This window comes from Zootoca vivipara, chromosome 5 (genome assembly GCF_965207765.1).
Source record: "Zootoca vivipara chromosome 5, rZooViv2.hap1.1, whole genome shotgun sequence".
In the NCBI taxonomy this organism is placed as follows: domain Eukaryota; kingdom Metazoa; phylum Chordata; class Lepidosauria; order Squamata; family Lacertidae; genus Zootoca; species Zootoca vivipara.
In genome coordinates this window covers 61,869,965-61,889,075 of record NC_142588.1, presented here as the reverse complement: position 1 = coordinate 61,889,075, position 19,111 = coordinate 61,869,965, and the positions used below count along the sequence as shown (strand labels likewise).

The 19,111-nt window shown below is 43.2% G+C and overlaps 2 protein-coding genes across 4 annotated transcripts; one reads left to right on the top strand and one right to left on the bottom strand.

Annotated features, from left to right (window-relative positions):
- Positions 1-3,724: 3,724 nt before the first annotated feature.
- NRROS (negative regulator of reactive oxygen species) lies at positions 3,725-10,355 on the top strand. Of its 2 annotated transcripts, XM_088670767.1 has the most exons (4): positions 3,832-3,978; positions 4,227-4,366; positions 5,317-5,428; positions 8,050-10,355. In XM_088670767.1, exons 3-4 carry the CDS (start codon positions 5,333-5,335, stop codon positions 10,000-10,002), a joined length of 2,049 nt encoding a protein of 682 aa, XP_088526893.1. In that variant the 5' UTR covers positions 3,832-3,978; positions 4,227-4,366; positions 5,317-5,332; the 3' UTR covers positions 10,003-10,355. The 2 variants fall into 2 exon arrangements, with proteins under 2 accessions (XP_034989212.1, XP_088526893.1); XM_035133321.3 differs by lacking the exon at positions 4,227-4,366 and having other exon boundaries at positions 3,725-3,978.
- Positions 10,356-16,192: 5,837 nt separating this feature from the next.
- Positions 16,193-19,101, bottom strand: CEP19 (centrosomal protein 19). 2 transcript variants are annotated; one of them, XM_035133460.3, is made up of 2 exons: positions 18,255-19,101; positions 16,193-17,573 (listed from the first exon to the last, which is right to left on the bottom strand). In XM_035133460.3, exons 1-2 carry the CDS (start codon positions 18,382-18,384, stop codon positions 17,215-17,217), a joined length of 489 nt encoding a protein of 162 aa, XP_034989351.1. In that variant the 5' UTR covers positions 18,385-19,101; the 3' UTR covers positions 16,193-17,214. The 2 variants fall into 2 exon arrangements, with proteins under 2 accessions (XP_034989351.1, XP_088526892.1); XM_088670766.1 differs by having other exon boundaries at positions 18,611-18,965.
- Between the last annotated feature and the right edge of the window lie 10 nt (positions 19,102-19,111).

Below are 19,111 nucleotides of genomic sequence, written 5' to 3'. Positions count from 1 at the left end.
GAGAGAAAGTTCTTGTCCTCATGGAACTAGAATATCCTGACAGTGGAAATGCTCAGGGGGGGGGGGGGTTAATATAATGTTTGTGCATCCTCTTTACCTTCAGTGCAAGAGAAGTACAATTCAGTAGCAGTGTTAAAAGGCTGTATTAGCAAGTCTGCACACAAAGTCTTTGTGATGTGTTTTTATATTAAATTCATGTTTCAGTGAAAGTGAATGACGGGAGATGTTTGGAAATATGACACCCTCCAGTAAATGTGTCAGGGTTCTGCCTGCCCAGACATTGTACCTGAGGTCTTCTCAGAGGTAAGAGCAAGGAGAGCAGGACCCTCCAGTAGATTTCCACACTGCAAGTGACCCTGAAAAACCATTTGATCCAGGTATCCCTGGCCTATGACTGGAGCTGCCTGGGCTTCTGGCTAACTTTGAAATCCCCCCCGCCCCCAATCTCTTCCAGGGTCACAGGAACAGAATACATTGGGAGGCAGGCTTTCTCAACCTTGGACCTCCAGATGTTTCGAGAGTACAATTCCCAGCATCCCTGACCACTGGTCCTGCTAGCTAGGGATCATGGGAGTTGTAGGCCAAAAAAACATCTGGAGGGCCGAGGTTGAGGAAGCCTGGTTTCAGAGCCACTGCTGCTGTGCTTGCCTAGCTGCACACGAGGTTACTCGGAAGGAGGGGGAAGCACATGTCTGAATCAGGGCCTGACTGGGAAGGTGTGATGCCTCTCGCTCCTACATGAGCCTCCAATCTGAGCTGTGGTATTGCAGACACAACACCTCTCTCACGCATTCCCGACTTGGAGAAATGGACACTGGGAGAAACACCTAGAACTTGGAAAGGTGGAGAGAGCTGTGTGTTGGTTAGAGCATCATTGGAGTTCACAAGCTTTCTTTGGAAAACTGATGCAGGACTGTCAACGGTGTTGTCTGCTTGGATGAGTGCTTGTTTGCTTCCAATATGCTGTAGTGGTATATTTGTAAGTAAAACAAGTTTTACAGATATAGAATATGTCTCCAGTGATCTCTCACTTGTCATCTGGAGCTTTTGAAATTGCGAAAGTGAATAACAATTTATCCTTTTCCAAAGAGTTGATGTTACTTACTTTTTATACTATTCTTTTACCCCGTGCTGCTTTCAAGGTTTATGTTTTTAAATTGTTTGTGTAATTGTGATTCTTTGTAAACGACTCGGATTAGGATGGAAGATGTGAATTCCTGGAAGGAAGGAAGCAATTTAATGTGTGTGCCTCTGCCAGAGAAATGTGCTAACAACAGCTATGTAAAAAGAAGAAGAAAGAAAAGCTAATCACTATGTGTTTTGGGTGTGAATATTGAGAAGAAGGAAAGCAGCCCTAATTTCCTAACAGCAGGGGACAGCAGTTTGCTGCAAAAAGGCCAAATGAAACCTTAAACATAGTACAGAGTAACCAAATATCCTCAAATGTAAAGCAGCATGATGTATCTTGCGTTAGCAGATATATAAACACTTGTAAATAAAAAGTGGTATAATTTGTTTTATAAAGAAATAACAAGCCATGGTAACACCTGAGGACTGAGCATGCTGATAGAAAGTTGAACAGTGGTTGGAAATGAAAAACAGAAACAGTGGAAAAACCTGCTAAAAGAGGATCTGACTGGCTGACCACCGGAACTCTGAACAAGAGCACTCCTATTAGAAGATGAGAATACAGCACAAAGTTTTGTACGGAGCTTACTTGTTAGAACGTATTTTCGTCGCCTTATGGCTCAGCTGGAACTCTGAACATGAAGTAATAACGTCTGAGCATGTGCAAAGTACCTTTCAAGCACTGAGTAGTCATTGGAAGCCTCCATAAGAACACTCAACAAAATAGCTTTAATATTTTTCATCAAGCTGGGAGGGAGGGGGGTTTGGCTGAACAGGTATTCAACAGAATGTGGGACAGCAGGATGCAAAAAATCAGATTGAAATAAGTCTAATATGGTGCTCAAACCTGGGCGGTTCCATACTCCTGCATCTGCTCCATTGAGCAGGATATGGGCTATTTTTTCTCAGCCCACCTATAAAGCTAACTCCTTTGCTTTGGTGGGCAGGGGGGGAGGTGGAGTCTTTCATAGGCAGCCAATAACTTGCAGAGATTCTACAGTCATACCTCGGTTTAAGTACGCCTCGGTTTGAGTAATTTCAGTTTAAGTACTCTGCGGACCCGTCTGGAACGGATTAATCCACTTTCCATTACTTTCAATAGGAAAGTACGCTTCAGTTTAAGTACAGACTTCCGGAACCAATTGTGTTTGTAAACCGAGGTACCACTGTAATTGCAAAGCATGAACCAAAATAATTGTTTCTGTTTTAGGGAAGTGAGTGTTACTGTTTTTGAGAGGCTGAATAATTTTTGGAAGAGGAAAAACTGCATGCACCCAGAAGCAAGGATATTTCTGTGTGTGGTGTCTTAAAAACCTTGATGTACATAAGGAGGGCCTGCTAGATCAGGCCAATGGCCCATCAAGTCCAACATCCTGTTCTCAGTGGCCAACCAGATGCCTGTGGGAAACCCCCGAGCACAAGAACACTCTCTCCCTTCCTGTGGTTTCCAGCAACTGATGCATGTCTTGTTCTTATCTTTGAGTGCGTATGAGTTCCCTTTAAAAATTGCATGAATGTAGTATGGCTTAATCACCCACCATTTTTAATTGAATTTTAAGGAAACAACTAGAGAACTCAAAACAGGCCATCTCCAATTGCAACTTACAGGCAGAACAGCCCTGTTTAGCTACTCTGTAAATGGTGACACAGGTGGCGCTGTGGGTTAAACCACAGAGCCTAGGGCTTGCCGATCAGAAGGTTGGCAGTTCGAATCCCTGCGACGGGGTGAGCTCCCGTTGCTCGGTCCCAGCTCCTGCCAACCTAGCAGTTTGAAAGCACACCAAAAAGTGCAAGTAGATAAATAGGTATTGCTCCGGCGGGAAGGTAAACAGCGTACCTGTGCGCTGCTCTGGTTTCACCAGAAGTGGCTTAGTCATGCTGGCCACATGACCCAGAAGCTGTATGCCGGCTCCCTCGGTCAGTAAAGCGAGATGAGCACCGCAACCCCAGAGTCGTCCGCAACTGGACCTAACGGTCAGGGGTCCCTTTACCTAAATGGTACTTAAAGAAAGCACAATTCTCAAAGTGCTGTAGAAAGTGAGTTTACCACTTCCATAGTGTGGTATTTATTTAACAAAAATTATATACCTGTTTAAAAGAAAGACAAGTGATTTTCAATAACATAAAATAAGTATTAAATATTAAATAAATATTAAAATGATAAATAGAACAGTTAAAATGGGTATTGAAAATATTCAAAAGATTATTAAAATAAACAGCAGCTAAAATAACAAGATTAACTTTTGCATGTCTGGATAGGCTTTTCTAAAGAAAAATGTTTTAACCAGGCACTGAAAAGACTACAGTGAGGATGCCTGCCTGATGCCTATAAGCAGGGGCTTCCAAAATGTAGGGCTGCTACACTAAGACATTGGTTTTTTACAAGGGCAAAACAAGTATTATGTGACTTCCAAAATAGTGCACAAATCTTTATGCCACAATGAATTTGTTACTCTTTAAGTGCCACAGGACTCTTATTTTTCTTTCTATATCAATACCAAAGCAGCAGTTGCTAATGGCTTCAAAGATTTGCCCTGCACAGCTTCCTTCCTCTCATTTCCCTTCTTCTCAGCTCCTTCTCATTTTCGAGTGGCTTGCACAGCCTCGACCTTTCAGTGTGCAACTGCTGAGCTCTGGCTGGGGGTTGCTGGGTGAAGCAACTGGCTCTGTGATCCATGTGACTGCAGTTTCCGTTGCTTAGTTCCTTCCGCAAGTTCAAAAATAATCTGATATTAAGTGAGAGGGCAAACAGCTAATTTTAATATTATATGTAGAGATACAGAGGGAAAAGAGGGTACGGGCTGGAGCAGAATGAACGTCCCAGTGCTGAGCGTATTGCTCCTACCCCCGGTGAGTAACAACCTCAAGATTTGCCTCCATTCTTTGCCTTAAGAGGGGTGTGGGGGTGGGTGGGTGATGCTAACCAAAGGGAACCGTTCAACAGCTGCTGTTTCATTCTGAACACCTACACTGCAAAAAGGCAGTCGTCGTTTTGCGGCGTGGTTGAGCTCACCAAGAACATGTATCAGTTCCATGTGGTGTAGTTCTGGGAGTACACGGTGGAGGGTTCTGTAATACAGAGGTGTTTCATAAAATAGATATATGAAGGAGAGATGAGGCAGTGAGGTGGTTGCTGAGAACTCTCCAGACTCACTCTGAGGCATCTGCCACTTAACATCTTTGAAGAGTTACAGGGCACCGAGAGCACAAGCACCAAACTGAGAAGGCAGGACAGATGGTGAGTGAAGTCCTTAAACACCTTTATGATGGCAAAGAAAAAGAGTCATGAAGCAGGGAAGGAACTTGGGGTCAATAACTTTGCTAGCCATTGGCAAAGTGAGAAGGTATGCTGGGGATCCCTGCTTTGAGAGTCAATCCACTTTTTTAAATTAAAAACCTTCACACCTAACTAGTATATAGTCTCAGAAATAAATTCCTCACTAGGTCATAAAACCAGTCTTGCTTTTCCTCTTATAGGACTCTGAGTACTTTCAGAAATGGGGCAAATATGATGGAGGAAATGGCATGATGAGAACAAGGGGTTAATCCCCCCTCCCTCAGCAGCACTGCTCTGATCCACCAAGCAGCCCCTCCACCCACAGCTACCTTTCAGTAAAATTAAACATGTCAAATCCAGTCATGGATCTCTAATGTCAAATGGGGTTTGGCCCTACGCTTCCACTTGGAGGCAAGATCATTTCCAGAGAGCTAAGCATTCGCAGAATGTGCCCCACTTTTGCCTTTAGTAAACAGGTTTTGCAAAACGTGCTTGACCAGAAGTGACAGCTGGCTAGACAAAAAATATGTGCACCTCATCAGATCCAGCTTCAAGTTTGGGGGGAAGCTGGGCAGGCTGCCCTTAGTAGCACCCACTGCTGACTGGACCTGTTGCCCGGAACCTGCTGCTATGTCACCCTGCCTCCTCTGGCCATGGTGCTGCCACAATCTGCAAAGTGACACCAGAGGGTCAGATGTGGGGAAAGCATGTGCGTTGCACAAAGAAATTAACAGATTTTGGTGTATGAAAAGTTTGAGAGCAAATACGCATATGACATAAATTACGTGGAAGAAGCCTTGGGATGTCTGCTTTCTAGTAAGCATCTGGTTCTTTCTGTAATACAAAATACAACAAACTGTCAATACTGCCTTTTAAAACATATATTTGCCCCGCTTTGTGTCACTTTCCAGGAGTCCTGCTGTTGAAATGGCACTAACAGCCCTGAGTATCTTCGTGTGGATAGCTTTCCTAGATACAGGATGGGGAAGCAAACCTGCAGCCTATCACAGTCTTTGCAGACTGGTGAGTCTGTCTTCTATCAACTTTCTTTTCTTTGTTTATTTTGAACCGTGTGTCAGCAACTCCAGGGGTCCACAAATGACAATGGGTTGTATCCACCCAGCTTTTCCCATTAGTACAAGAACTTCCACCTGTGCAAATGGACTTCTTCTCCCTCTTTTCTCCCTGCATGCCCCTTACCCATCCCACAAATCTGTTCTGGGGGTTTCCCCAACCCTCCAAGAAGATTTTGGAGGCATGGGGGACATGCAGTGAGAGGAAGTCTCATTGTGCATCTAGAAGTCCTTGTGCCAACTGGACAACTTCATTGGATACAACCCAATATTATCCTGTTTTTATTGTAATTATTGTTATAGATTTTATATACAGGTATGCATATAGTTTTAAGTCTGTCAGTGTTTAATTGTATTTAATTATTGATCTTTCTATGTTTCTAACAACAACAACTAATTAATAATAATGAATAATACTTTTATTATTTGTACCCCTCCCTTCTGACTAGGTTGCCCCAGCCACTCTGGTGGCTCTAGGTATAAATATGTGTCACAGATCACGTCTGCATTGCCCTGGCAACCTCTGTTCCCCCACTAAGCCACAACAATGTTAAGAATCACAAGAAAGTGCAGTTGCTGGGTTGAATCTACATCTGATTTCTTCTGCTACATTAGCAGACAGGGCCGTCTTAACCCAGGGGTGCAAGGGGTGTGGTGCACCTGGGCGCCAAATTATTGGGGCCCCCCCAAATGTATACCTACTGTATTTGAGGACCCTCTCTATCAGTGGCAGTGAAAAGCAATGGGGCGAAGGTCCTTGCCCCCCTGCTCTGTCAATCTGTTACTGCAAAGGTCAACAACTTTGGCTTCCCCCCTCCCAAAAAAGGTCCACAACTTAGAGTTCACCCCCCCCCCAAATATGGGGGTGGCTAAACTAAATTTGGGGGCACTGGGAGGGTCTTTGCTAAAGATGGCCCTGGTAGCAGAGCAAGTGTTACAAATTTCCCATAATCTGATGATAGCTCAATCACTTTTTCCACACCATTCAAACTTGCATGGTTATTCAGAACGAGAGAGAAAAATCTAATTCTTGCCGGGGCATAGAGTTTACAATAAAGGAAGTAGCAGAAATGCTCTCTTTGGTAGTTTGTCCATAGGCACAAAAATGCAGATACCTTAGATTGCTTTCTGCTGTTCATGACAAGGCGGTATTGTTTGAAAGCAAAGCCTTGTCACTTTATAACTGGCTCTGCGGTCCTTAGAAATGTTTCTAAAAGATGACAAGGCAGGACTGTTGTGTATTCCGAAATTCTGCATGGGCAAAGAAAAAAATAGTAGAAATGGTTCTGACTACAGAACCTGAGACTCCCAGCTTTCATTTCTAAAAGAGAAGATTTCTAACCCTTGGAGAAAGAAAGGTAGGGTTGCAAGGTGGGTAATGGCTGGTAGAAACTCAGAAGCTAGAAGCGTGGCTTGAATGAGATTTTCTATGGTTAGGAGACAGGTTTCAGTGTTGACACAAACATCAGAGCTCCTTCCTTATTATATTAAATGTGCAAATTTGTATTGTGAATATTAGTTCCCAGAATTTGTTTTTCTTTGCGCAAATTTGGGTGGGTTACCATAATGAAGATTCTGTTTTGTTTTGAGTGCAGAGCACATACAGCTCTGAAAATATTGTTATGGAAAACATTTACTGTCAAAGTGTTTTATTCATTAAACTATCTTTTCCTAATATTGTCCACTCCAACTGGCAGGAGCTCTCCAAGATATCGGGCAAAGATCTCTCCCAGCTCCCTGAGATACTTCACAGGATATGCCAGGGATTGAACCTGTAATCTTTTACATGCCAAATATGACCCAGGTGGCGCTGTGGTTAAACCACTGAGCCTAGGGCTTGCTGATCAGAAGGTCGGCGGTTCGAATCCCTGTGACGGGGTGAGCTCCCGTTGCTTGGTCCCAGCTCCTGTCAACCTAGCAGTTCGAAAGCACGTCAAAAATGCAAGTAGATAAATTGGAACCGCTACAGCGGGAAGGTAAACGGTGTTTCCATGTGCTGCTCTGGTTTGCCAGAAGCGGCTTTGTCATGCTGGCCACATGACCTGGAAGCTGTACACCGGCTCCCTCGGCCAATAATGCGAGATGAGCGCGCAACCCCAGAGTCGGTCACGACTGGACCTAATGGTCAGGGGTCCCTTTACCTTTACCTTTATGTACATCTTAACTTAGAATCTACAGGGCTTGAGATAAGCCCTTTGCTTATTGTGCTCATTTGAAGTGCAGTATGGCTTTAGTAGCTGGGCCCACCTTTTTTTGTCTCATGTTGTTGTTGTTGTTTAGTCGTTTAGTCGTGTCCGACTCTTCGTGACCCCATGGACCATAGCACGCCAGGCCCTCCTGTCTTCCACTGCCTCCCGCAGTTTGGTCAAACTCATGTTCGTAGCTTCGAGAGCACTGTCCAACCATCTCGTCCTCTGTCGTCCCCTTCTCCTAGTGCCCTCAATCTTTCCCAACATCAGGGTCTTTTCCAGGGAGTCTTCTCTTCTCATGAGGTGGCCAAAGTATTGGAGCCTCAGCTTCAGGATCTGTCCTTCCTTTTGTCTCAAACATCTCATTCTTTTTCTGCTGCAGGAAGAAAGAACTACAGACTGCAAAGGCAGGAGGCTGAGCTCTGTCCCACAAGACTTGCCTCCTGGAACAATGGAGCTCTTCCTGGATGCAAATGTTATACAGACCCTAAAGAATGCATCTTTAGTATGGTATCAAGTCCTGCAGAGCCTCAGTCTGTGTGAGAATGGGTTGGAGCTCATTGAGCCTGGGGCATTCCTTGGCACCAGGAGCCTCAGTAGTCTATCTCTGGCCAACAATGCCCTCTCTGTGAACTATTCTGCAACAGCAGCTGCTCTGGGGACTTTGCCTGCCCTGAGGAAGTTGGACCTATCTGGAAATCTGCTCAATGAAGCTAAGATGGCCACCCTGATCCAAGATTTGTCCTCTCTAGAATCTTTGTCCTTGGCCTGGAACTCCATCATGAGGCTGGATGACTCTCACTTAAAAAATCTGCCCAGGCTGCAGCACCTAGATTTGCAGCATAACTACATATTTGAGATTGAGACTGGTGCCTTTGATGGTTTGCGATGGCTACAGCAGCTTAATCTGGCCTACAACTACATTCCTTGCATTGTGGAGTTTGACCTGACCCAACTCCGGGTGCTAAATGTCAGCAACAATCAAATCGAGTGGTTCTTGGCTGCAGAGAATGATGCTGCCTTTGAACTAGAAACACTAGATCTTTCCTACAACCAGCTCCTCTTCTTCCCGCTGTTGCCCAAGCAAAATAAACTGAGAACTCTGCTGCTGATGCACAACCAATTGAACTTCTACAACAATATTTTCAATGACTCAGAGGGCACGGTGCAACTGCTATTCCTGGATGGCAACATCACCAACATCACCACCCTCGACCTCTGGGCAGAAAACCATCATAGCAACCTCTCTTCCCTGCAGTTCCTAGACATGAGTTGGAACCAGCTCTGGTACCTCCCAGAAAGGTTTTTTGAAGGCATGTCTTCCCTTGCTCATCTGAACCTCAGCCACAACTGCTTAGAGACATTACAGATACAGGAGAGTGACCTGCTAAGCACTCTCGTTGACTTGGATCTCAGCTACAACCAACTTCAGGATCTCCAAATGAACTTGGGCCATAGAAGCAGCTTAGCCAACCTCAGAACGTTGAATCTGAGCACCAACAGACTGTGTGGCTTGCCTGCTAAAATCTTTACTCACACAACAAAGATCACTACACTTGACCTCAGTAAAAACCCAATAAAGCTTTGTGCCTCACATGCTGCTGGAAGTCCCAGTTGCATAGATATCAGTAATGCTGGCTCCATAAGGAATCTTTTCCTGTTTGGCTGTGACCTAGAAATACTGGACACCCACATCTTTCAGGGGACTTCTATAGCACACTTAGACCTTTCTGACAATCCTAGGTCACTACTTGATGGCTTAGGACCTCTGAAAGTTGTTGCACAATCACTGCAGGTGCTCTATCTTAGGAACACTGGACTTTCTGCTGCAAGGACAAATATGGACTTCTCTGCATTTCAGAAGCTGGTAAACCTAGATCTATCTGAAAATTCCCTGGCCAGCTTCCCTGAATCTTTAACAGGCCTGGAACTGCAAATTCTGGATCTAAGGAGAAATCGTCTCCATGCCCTACCTCAGCATGCCATGCAGAAGCTTGGAAAGAGCTTACATGAGATCTACCTCAGCCAGAATCCCTATGACTGCTGCCAGCTGGGTTGGTGGGATGCCCTGCATGACCATGACACTGTACGCATTCTAGACTGGAGTCAAGTCACTTGCAACTTTTCCTCTAAGTTCATCCGTGTAGCAGATTTGCCTGAATCAATCATCCAGAATTGCAAGTGGCTAACGGCAGATATGACTCTACTGCATCTGGTCCTTGTTCTTCCTACCTGTTTGGCCCTGCTAGTTGCCTTTGTTATCATCTTTCTGACTTTCAGGCAACAAATTCTTCAAATGGTGAAGAGCAGGTACAGAAGGTCCAGCCCTTATTGACTCTGGGATGGTGTGAAGAAAACAGCCACTGGGACCCTCCAGAATGGGCATAGGTAGGGCTGGAAAGCTAGAAAATCCTATTGGGTGATAATGCATCCATTAATGGGGCTCCAGGAAGCCACAGTGTGTGGCAATGCTTTATATGGAGTTGCCCAATGTGTGTAATAAAATGTCCTCATATGTAGTTGACAGGAATGGCATAGGACACAGTTCTGTGCAGAGACAAATGCAAGATAATAATCCTGTTTAATGGTCACAATAGGAAGAAAATGGCCTTTATAAACATGAAAGACAAGTGAGAGGGACTGATGCTGGGAACCAACCATGATGTTTGAATAAATGCAGCTCCCAAACAGGTGTAACTTCTTGACCAAGCACTAACTAATTTTTTCCCCTTTCAGTAGGAACACTTTCCCCACCCCCACATTTATCCACTTGCCAGTTGAAATACTCATATGACAGACCAAATGTTGGAGGGAACACCGAGGGGCATTCCAAGGCCATCTCAGCAGTGTTGGCTGCAGCACAACTTCCCAACATGTCAAGGAGGTGCAATTCATAAAACTGGAAATGGTGGGGTATAAGGAAGCCATAACTTTTCTGCAGATGTGAATGGCATGTGGAAGACTGTATGAAATGATTACCAACCTGGCACCTCTCACTCCAACTGACCCCCAAGTTTTGTGCTGGGCTATAGATGCAGGTGGCAATGCAAGCATCTTGCTGCCTACATGCTCCAAGACAGCTATTTGATCATTACCTGAAATTGCTATGGTTGCACACACAAAGAAGTGCAAGGGGAGAACAGAGCAAAATCTAGACCCCTTCATCCCCTTACCATGCTGTGCTCCAGTGCAGTGGTCCATCCCCTTTGACTGATCTCTCAAGCCAGAAGTGAGCTACAAGGTGCAGTGGGGTTGGAGCCTATTTTGTTTTGTGTAAAGAGTAGACGCACCCATTTGATATGTGAGTGGGGCAAACGCATTTCAGTATAGACAAGATGGCCCTGTATTTCTGGCTTGGCCCTCAGAGCATTAAATCAGGGTGGTTATGATAACATTGTCCATGGCAAAACACATCAGTTCACAAAGAGATTGTCAACATCTGAAGATCCTTCAGAATTTCTTTTTATTTTATTTTAAGGTTTCTAGATCACTCCCCACTTGCTGTGTAAAATGTGTGGCCTGCTAAAGTTGTTAGGAGACCTTTGACAAACTGTACTAATGTGTGGTCTGAGATTCCCAGGATTCTTTAGGGGAAGCCATGACTGTTAAAACGGTGTGTGATTTAAATTCAAGGTGTAGACGTGATCCTAATTACAGCAGTAAAAACAATGTAATGGAAGTGGGTGTCACAGGGCAAGAGCAGGAAACTGGCATTCTCTTAGTAAGCAGCTTGTTTTTGGTATGTATGTGGATCAGCGCTGGCTGTTTGAGGCGTCCCTGTGGTAGAGGTTTACAGGCAGGAAAACCACATGCTGCGAAAACCTCAGGCTATGTTCTGAATCTGATGCATGCACACCCTGCAGATGTGTGGGTGCATCTTGGTCGACTTTTCGTTCTGAAATGTAGGGTCAGGTTTCAGTTACCAATAAATAACGCACAGTTCAAATGAAAGAACAGGACAGTTTCAGATGCTTGCGTTTCACTTGGCCTCATGTCAGTCACGAGGTAGTGCAACCTAAATATTATGTGCAGAACTGTCCACTTCACATACCTCATGCAGAAGAAAATTGTTTCCTGTGAAAAGTCATGCATAATTAGCACAGTCTTCAAGGCTACTGTGACTGAGACTTACTTGTTTTACGTGCAGGGTAAATAGTGAATAAATTCTAAAGAGGAGGGGCTAAATATTTTTGGCCTGAGAGAGACACATTCAGCCTTGACCAATAGTGATCACATGCCAATGATGGGTGTAGTCACCCCACACGATTGCATGAATACTCTTGCACATATGCATACACAACCATACAGGACACAGACACACAAAGTCTGACAAGCATCCCCCCACCAAACATCTGGAGAGAGAGATTTAATTGTCTTTGTCCAGCACAGCACCATGCCAACTTTATTCTCCTCTCATTTTCCTGCCACTACAAAAATGGGTAGGGTCTTGAGAGTGCCAGAAAAAAAATGCTTTGTGGGAGCCAAGTCAGACTCCTGGATATAGAAACATTATGGGTGGGATGTTTAACTGTTGAATTGGTTAGATTAATTAAAACTTTTAATAAACTGCAAAAGGTGCCTTGAAAAGGAGATAGACTGTAATTGCTGGCATCTGTTCCTCCAAATGCTTTCATTGTTGCTGTCCCCACACTATGGTGGTACAAGGTGCCCTGTTTTTTTCGATGTGCTGGGAGATGCCAGCAATGACTGTGCCTCTTTTCCTGTATTAGGCAGATGTCTTAGCTTCCTCGTTGTACGATAAGTGAAGATTAACTGGTTCTGCTTTTGTTAGAGGGAAAAAAATTACTCAGTTCAGGATGTGGTTAGCAGAATCGGCATCGGGTGTTGCCCAACAGAAAATTGGTAGGTGGTTAGGGAGAAAAGGGAATTAACTTCGCATTTTATCTGATCAAAGTACACCAATGGAGAAACCACATCAGTTACAAGGAAAGCTAAAAGAAGTTCTGTGAAGGCAGGAGTTGAATCATCTGAAGGCCTGGGCTCATGTCCCAAGTTTGTGGCTCAGACTGAAATCCTGTTCTGGGGTGAGGGGACTAGTGAGTGGGATGGCCCAGGTTTTTTACAAGGAGTTGGAGTAGATTGGCTAGTGTCTTTGAGTCCTTTTGAACTTTTTGAGCCTAGAGGTCAGCTCACTGAAAGCTTTCATGTGCAAATGAGGCACCACCAGTCAACCACCAGGGGTACAATTTTCTGCTAACCTCAACCACAGCACTTTTCAGTGAAGTTGCTCCACATGCTTGACTTCAAGGCTGTGTACACACTATACCTTTAGAGTACACTCAAAACACATTCGTTCTTTTTCAAAGAATTCTGGGCACTGTAGTTTCCCCCTCACAGAGTTACTTAACAGCCTTAACATGCCTTATATTACTATCTCCTGTTTCCTACAGTCCTCTAGATCAGGGGTGGGGAACTGGATCCAACTGGCAGGCCCCACCCTTGTCTCCACCACCTGCCAATCACTTGATGCTGCAGCTGTGTCAGGCGAGCTGTTCTTGCACGGCATGGCACTGTGCACAGAAGCCCTGATGATCAGCTGATAACCCATACATTTAAAGCACATGACTTTCCCCAAAATAATTCTTGGAACTGTAGTTTACTTCTCACACAACTACAGTTCCCAACACCCATAATGAACTATACAGTTTCCTACATAGTTTGGGAGGGGGAGTCATGCACTTTAAATGCATGGTACGTATGCAACCCACATATGAAGTCTAGGTTTTCAACATGTGCCTACAGTGTGGGCCACATCAGTGCATTGCCCTGCTTTGTGCAACAACAATATTCAGCCAGCTGAGCTTACCCTCGTGTGTTTGGCTAGCTTCCAACTGCCTTTACCTCAGTGCTTCTTTACATTCTCTTTCAGTGGCTTTTCCCATCTGCCGCACGATGTTGCCGTACGCTCTTTCTGCCACAGGCTTGTTTGCTAATGTTTTATGTGGTGCATTTCTAGAATATTTGTGAGAGGAGGGGCATGGAACAGAGATTGGAGTGCCTCAAGGAAAAGCAGTGCACAATCAATCAATCAATCAATCAATCAATCAATAAAGGTTTAAAATACTATTAAAGAATGTAGCTCAACTGGCAAATCCCCCTCCATTTCATCTGTTTCACAGATAGATTGATTTATCCCAAATAATTTATGACCGCTTTTGATCAGCCTAGTTTTCCCCGCCCCAAACACTTTCATTGATGAGGATTCCACAAAATCCTTAGATAGTTCTGTAATGTGATATAGAGATACGTATCAGCACCCAATTCCTAAAATAATTATTTACCCACACTTATGCCCATGTCCCACCCTCCAGCCACTAGTGCAATGCACACCAAATGATGGGAATACATATGGAAATATAGCCAATAATGTGGGCTGTAGGAGTGAGCAGGTTGAATGCCAGCCCAAGCTTCCCTTCTGTGTTCTCAGTGAGCTCTGATCTCCCTCCTTGCCCTTTCCTTCATCTCTCTTTGCCACAACCAGCCTTTGCCTGCTGGCTTAGGACCAATCTGGATGTCCTGTTAATTGTGTGAATGCATTAATTGGCAGCAATGGGAGCTTCCTTTGAAATGCAAAGATAGACGTTTTGTCAGGATAACTGCAGGTAGAGAGTTAAACTCCCGCCCCCCTGCCCCCAGTTTGCTTCTCCATTCTGACTTTTATTTGTTGTTGTTTAGTCGTTTAGTCGTGTCCAACTCTTCGTGACCCATGGACCATAGCATGCCAGGCACTCCTGTCTTCCACTGCCTGCTATGGTCCATGGGGTCACGAAGAGTCGGACACGACTAAACGACTAAACAACAACAACAACAAGGGGAAATTGCTTCAAAAATGTGTATATTAGGAGGAATGTGCACTAAAATGCTGGTAAGTGTTCATGAGATTTTTTTAAAGAAATCTCAAACTGCTGTGGAAATGTAGAGAAATGAATTTAAGTTTGGAAAAAATGAGAAACTTAAGACAACTGAAACTGGTAGATTCATAGGTCCCTACTCTAAACAACGGGATTTGTGCTGCAAATATTTTTGGGTAAAGGAGTCTATGGATTGCAGCTTACTGAGAAATTGGTACTCTTTATGCATGCAATTTTTGGCAGCATCCACACACCATCATCAAAAGGCCAGCTGGCACATCTTTTACAATTAATTCAGATTTCCCCTTACTGCAGAAAAGTCATTTTTTTAAATATATAAAGTAACCTATTATACATCTACAATCACTGTAGGTATAGAAGCTTGTTAACACATTTTGTGTTTGTGGTGATAATTTGCTATCCACACACCCTACTTCCATTTGTTCCTCATCTGAGTGCAGCCTAGCAATTTTGTTGCTGGCAGACCAAGTGGCAACATTTCTGACCATTGCTGCATGCTAATTGGATGGTGTTCCAAAATTTAAACATCTGGGTTTGGGAAAATGATTTCCAATGCAATACATGCAAGGGATAACCTTGGAGATTGTAACTGCAATACATACATTGGGTTAATCATCATCATCACAATCATCTTTCACAAGATCTCTTTGTCTTTCTTCTGATTTGGCTATTAGACATTTTAAATATAACTTAAACTTTGATCTCATAAAATAGGAAGGAAGCTGACATTCCCAGATGTTCTCTTTTTATAATTAAAAAGGTCTAGCATCTAGTGTTCATTTCTTTTATCATGTTGTAGGCTATACAGTTAGAATGTAATTGACTTCACAAAGAAACTTTCTATAACAAGTATATGTTCATTACTGAAAAAGGCCTCCTGTCAAGTAAATAAAAATAAATAAATAATTCCAATTAATCAGCTTTAATACTTTCCCAAACACTAGAGACTGTAAAGTGTCCAAGGAACAATACAACTTATTCCTAAGCTGCTCTCTGCCTGGAGAGATACTTTTAAATGTTCTGAGATTCCTGCAAAGTGAAGAAATTTGCCAAAAAGTGAGTAGTTAAGTAATAAAATATTGCCCTCCGGAGACCAAATTTTATATATGTTTGAAATTTATAGTTTGCATACATGTGTCTTGGGGTACATTTTTGAATTTACATATCTATCTATCTATCTATCTATCTATCTATCTATCTATCTATCTATCTATCATCTAAATTGTAGTGTCTTCATGTATTCTCTGAGCCCAACTCACATACACACACCCATTCCCAAACTGGGTTAAAATTCTACAGAATGGGACCCACAACAGGGTCAATAAACAAGAGAACTGTAGTGGTGAAGCATCAGAAGTGCCTTATCAGTTTCACATTGTGCAAATGAGGTGAAACTCAAATCAGTTTCACATTGTGCTATGGAGGTGAAACTGAGAATGGAAAACTAGTGCACATTTATTACACTATTCAGTAGCCCACCTGTAGGGCCCTTAGAAAAAACTACAATGGGTAACACATTCTTTAGGGAGACTCAAGAACCTTTTCTAAAAAGCTGTCTATTGCTGCCATCATTTCATACACCTGTCATTCTTGTTATTAGACATCATTTAATTCTGTCAACATTATCGGCTCTTTCAGCTATTCAAAATTACTTTATTGGACAGTTGTTTCTTCAGGTTTGACTACATAAAAATGGAAACAGAAAGCATATCAATTTAGTCTCACAATAAAGCATCCATTATTAGCACCACATGAAAGACTAACTGAAACAGAACAATCCTAAGTTAGTGTCTGTTTGATTCTGTGGCAAAAGAATAATCACTTCCTTCGCTCCAATCGGGGTAGAAAGGGGGAGAGCAGGTTTTTTCCCTGCCTCCTCCCCTATTACTTTTATATGCTAGCAGTGCTTTCTGCTAGTGTAGTAAGGACTCCCTCTTTGCTAGCAGAATGCTGCTTAATGTTTCTAATGGCCTCTCAGCTGGCTTTAGGACTGCTTGTTAATTTGACTTCTAAGCCGTTATTTATCACACTCCCCAAACCCCATGTTAACAATAACTTAAGAGCATTAGTTTCAACACAGCCCTGCATATTTAAACATAAATGGTTTCATTGTGATTCCCCAAAAGCAATTTAAAATAAATAAATAAATAACTGTATCATTTTAGTGTGAAACAGTAATATTGCAACTATCAAATATTGTAGCTCATATTCTGATGCAATTTTAGAAAGTGAGAGAGGTAACTGAAAGTTTGGAAGTTTAACGGACAAACTGGCACCTCCGGTAATTAAACAACATCGCAAAACAATCAATAAGACATCAATTACTTGCAGAGTTAATTTTTTTGCAAAGTTAATGCTGCAATGTGAAGCACTGAAGTAGATCCATTGCTTTATTTACAATGGCAAAGAACTAGCATACAGTCTATATAAAACTCTTTTGAGTCTGGTTGTATCTTTTTCATCAAGCACCTCCAAACAATTTTTCATTAACATGTTTACATTTTTTTTAAAAAAAATGTAAGTCTTGATCTAATTTCACAGTATAAAATGTAGCAGCTGACTGATTACTCAAGTTTGGCTTCTAAAATATGAAGAGGCATGAGATATATATTCCCAATATGAGAAGATTCATCAATCCACGGCTTGATTATGGATCAAAACTCATCATCTGATTCATCATCCCACTCACAGGCTTCAAGCTCTTCTTGTGGGAACTTCACCTCTACATTGTAGACAAAATCAGGGTCATCTTTCTTTTTTCTGTTCTTTTCAAACAGTGCATCCATAATTTCTTTCCTTTTGGCTAGCTCCTTGTCATCTAGTTTGTTCAGGTCCTCTTCTGGGTCAATTGTTTCTTCCCGCTGAATTTGCTCCAGACTTTGAGTCATATTTTGTCCCCCCAACTGGCATCTCAGCAAATTGTGTAATTTTTGTAGCTGTTCCATTGAGACACCTTCTAAATAAGTCTTGTGCCGAGGATTATTCTTTAGCTGTTCTGCTGCCCTGCTGCAATCTGCACCAATGAAAAGACAAAAAGTCCAGGTAACAAAAATTCATAATTTTGTTTATTTGTAAATATGCATTTTAAAATCCAGAAATATTTGTCTCTGAGGACTATATCCCACCTCTTTCTCACCTATGTGTGAGGAACAGAGGGAGATGCTATATATATATATATATATATATATATATATATATATATACACACATACATACAGTATATGTATATTACACCTGCAGTCTTCTGTGGAGTGAAAAGCCAAATTCCACTATAACACGCATCAAAGCTTAATAACCAAATGGCTGAAGCAGTACCTTTCTCAAACACAATCCTGAATGTGATCACGCGGATTCAATGATGACTAAACAATGTGTAGTTTACAGATTGTTGCCAGTACAGTATTCCCATCTATTATTCCTTTTTTCCTGCATATTGGATTGTCCACCATCTCCAATGCTGAGCTGTTAGATCAGGCATCATCAACCTGGTGCCCTCCAGAAGTTTTGGACTACAACTCCCATCAGCCTTAGAGAGCAGCCACTCATTGGAGCTGATGGGAGCTGTGGTTCAAAACATCTGGGTAGCACCAGTTTGGTGAAGGTTGTGACAAACTCCTGTGATGGCAGCAGTATCTGAACTTGTCTATTTGGGGAAAGAGACCAGCGATAGGTTAGAAAAATAAGCATGCTATACCTGAGAACTTGGAGAAATTCCGGATAGGCATGATGCGCTTGCGTATATTATTCCTGAGCTGATCTTCATAGATTAAAACAATAGAGGGAGGGTTTAATTTGATGCCACATTTCTTTGCCACGTAAGACATCCTGCTGTAGGCTCAGTCAGAAGACACCACATTCATTCATGCCCAGTGAGCCAACTTTTTATTTTGATAAGCTACTGAGACACGTTAGCGGTGTTTAAAAGGACCAGGAAGTTTAAAATCGCTTATGAAACAGGATCCCACTTCAGATATTAAAACTGCCAGTGGCTTCACAAAGGCATGCTTAAGTGGCGCGGTGCATTGAATAGCGAAATTCGTATTTCACCACCTAGGAGATGATCCCTCTCAGACCCCATTCAGCGGTGCGACTCCTCAGCTTTTAAAAACAGTTTGTTTCCAAAGGCGAGCAGGGCGACTAAGGCAGGCGAGGGAGAAACCGAGTCCCGGCCTGTTCCCGGCCTGCGCACGCACCGCGACTGCTTCCTTCTTCCGAGGCCTCAAGGACCTCACTGCTTCCTATTTTCTTCTGCATCGGCTGCAGCGCGGCGCACGCGCCCCAGCATCCAACTCGTCACCATGACAACGGCTCGCCGCCGTCGCTGCTCTATCAGGCCCCCTTCGGCATTGACGTCCCTGAACGTGCCTGCGAAGGGACGTCTTTGCAGAGGTTCCGTGGCGCTTCAGGAGATTCTCTTTGCTTTTCCTCGCTTCCTTTTCTTCTTTCTATGGTCCTGAGAAAGGCGGAGGCGGAGGCCCTGGCTAGGTGGAGTTCAGTCCAGCTATGCTCTCCAAGTCAGGCGCCCATGAGGACGCTCTGGAAGCGGGGAGG

Coding starts and splice junctions, on each gene's coding strand:
- CEP19 (XM_035133460.3), bottom strand. CDS start 18,384: ATGTCTTACGTGGCAAAGAAATGTGGCATCAAATTAAACCCTCCCTCT. Junction 17,574..18,254: donor GAATTTCTCCAAGTTCTCAG/GTATAGCATGCT, acceptor TCATTGGTGCAG/ATTGCAGCAGGGCAGCAGAA.
- NRROS (XM_035133321.3), top strand. CDS start 5,333: ATGGCACTAACAGCCCTGAGTATCTTCGTGTGGATAGCTTTCCTAGAT. Junction 5,429..8,049: donor ATCACAGTCTTTGCAGACTG/GTGAGTCTGTCT, acceptor TTTCTGCTGCAG/GAAGAAAGAACTACAGACTG.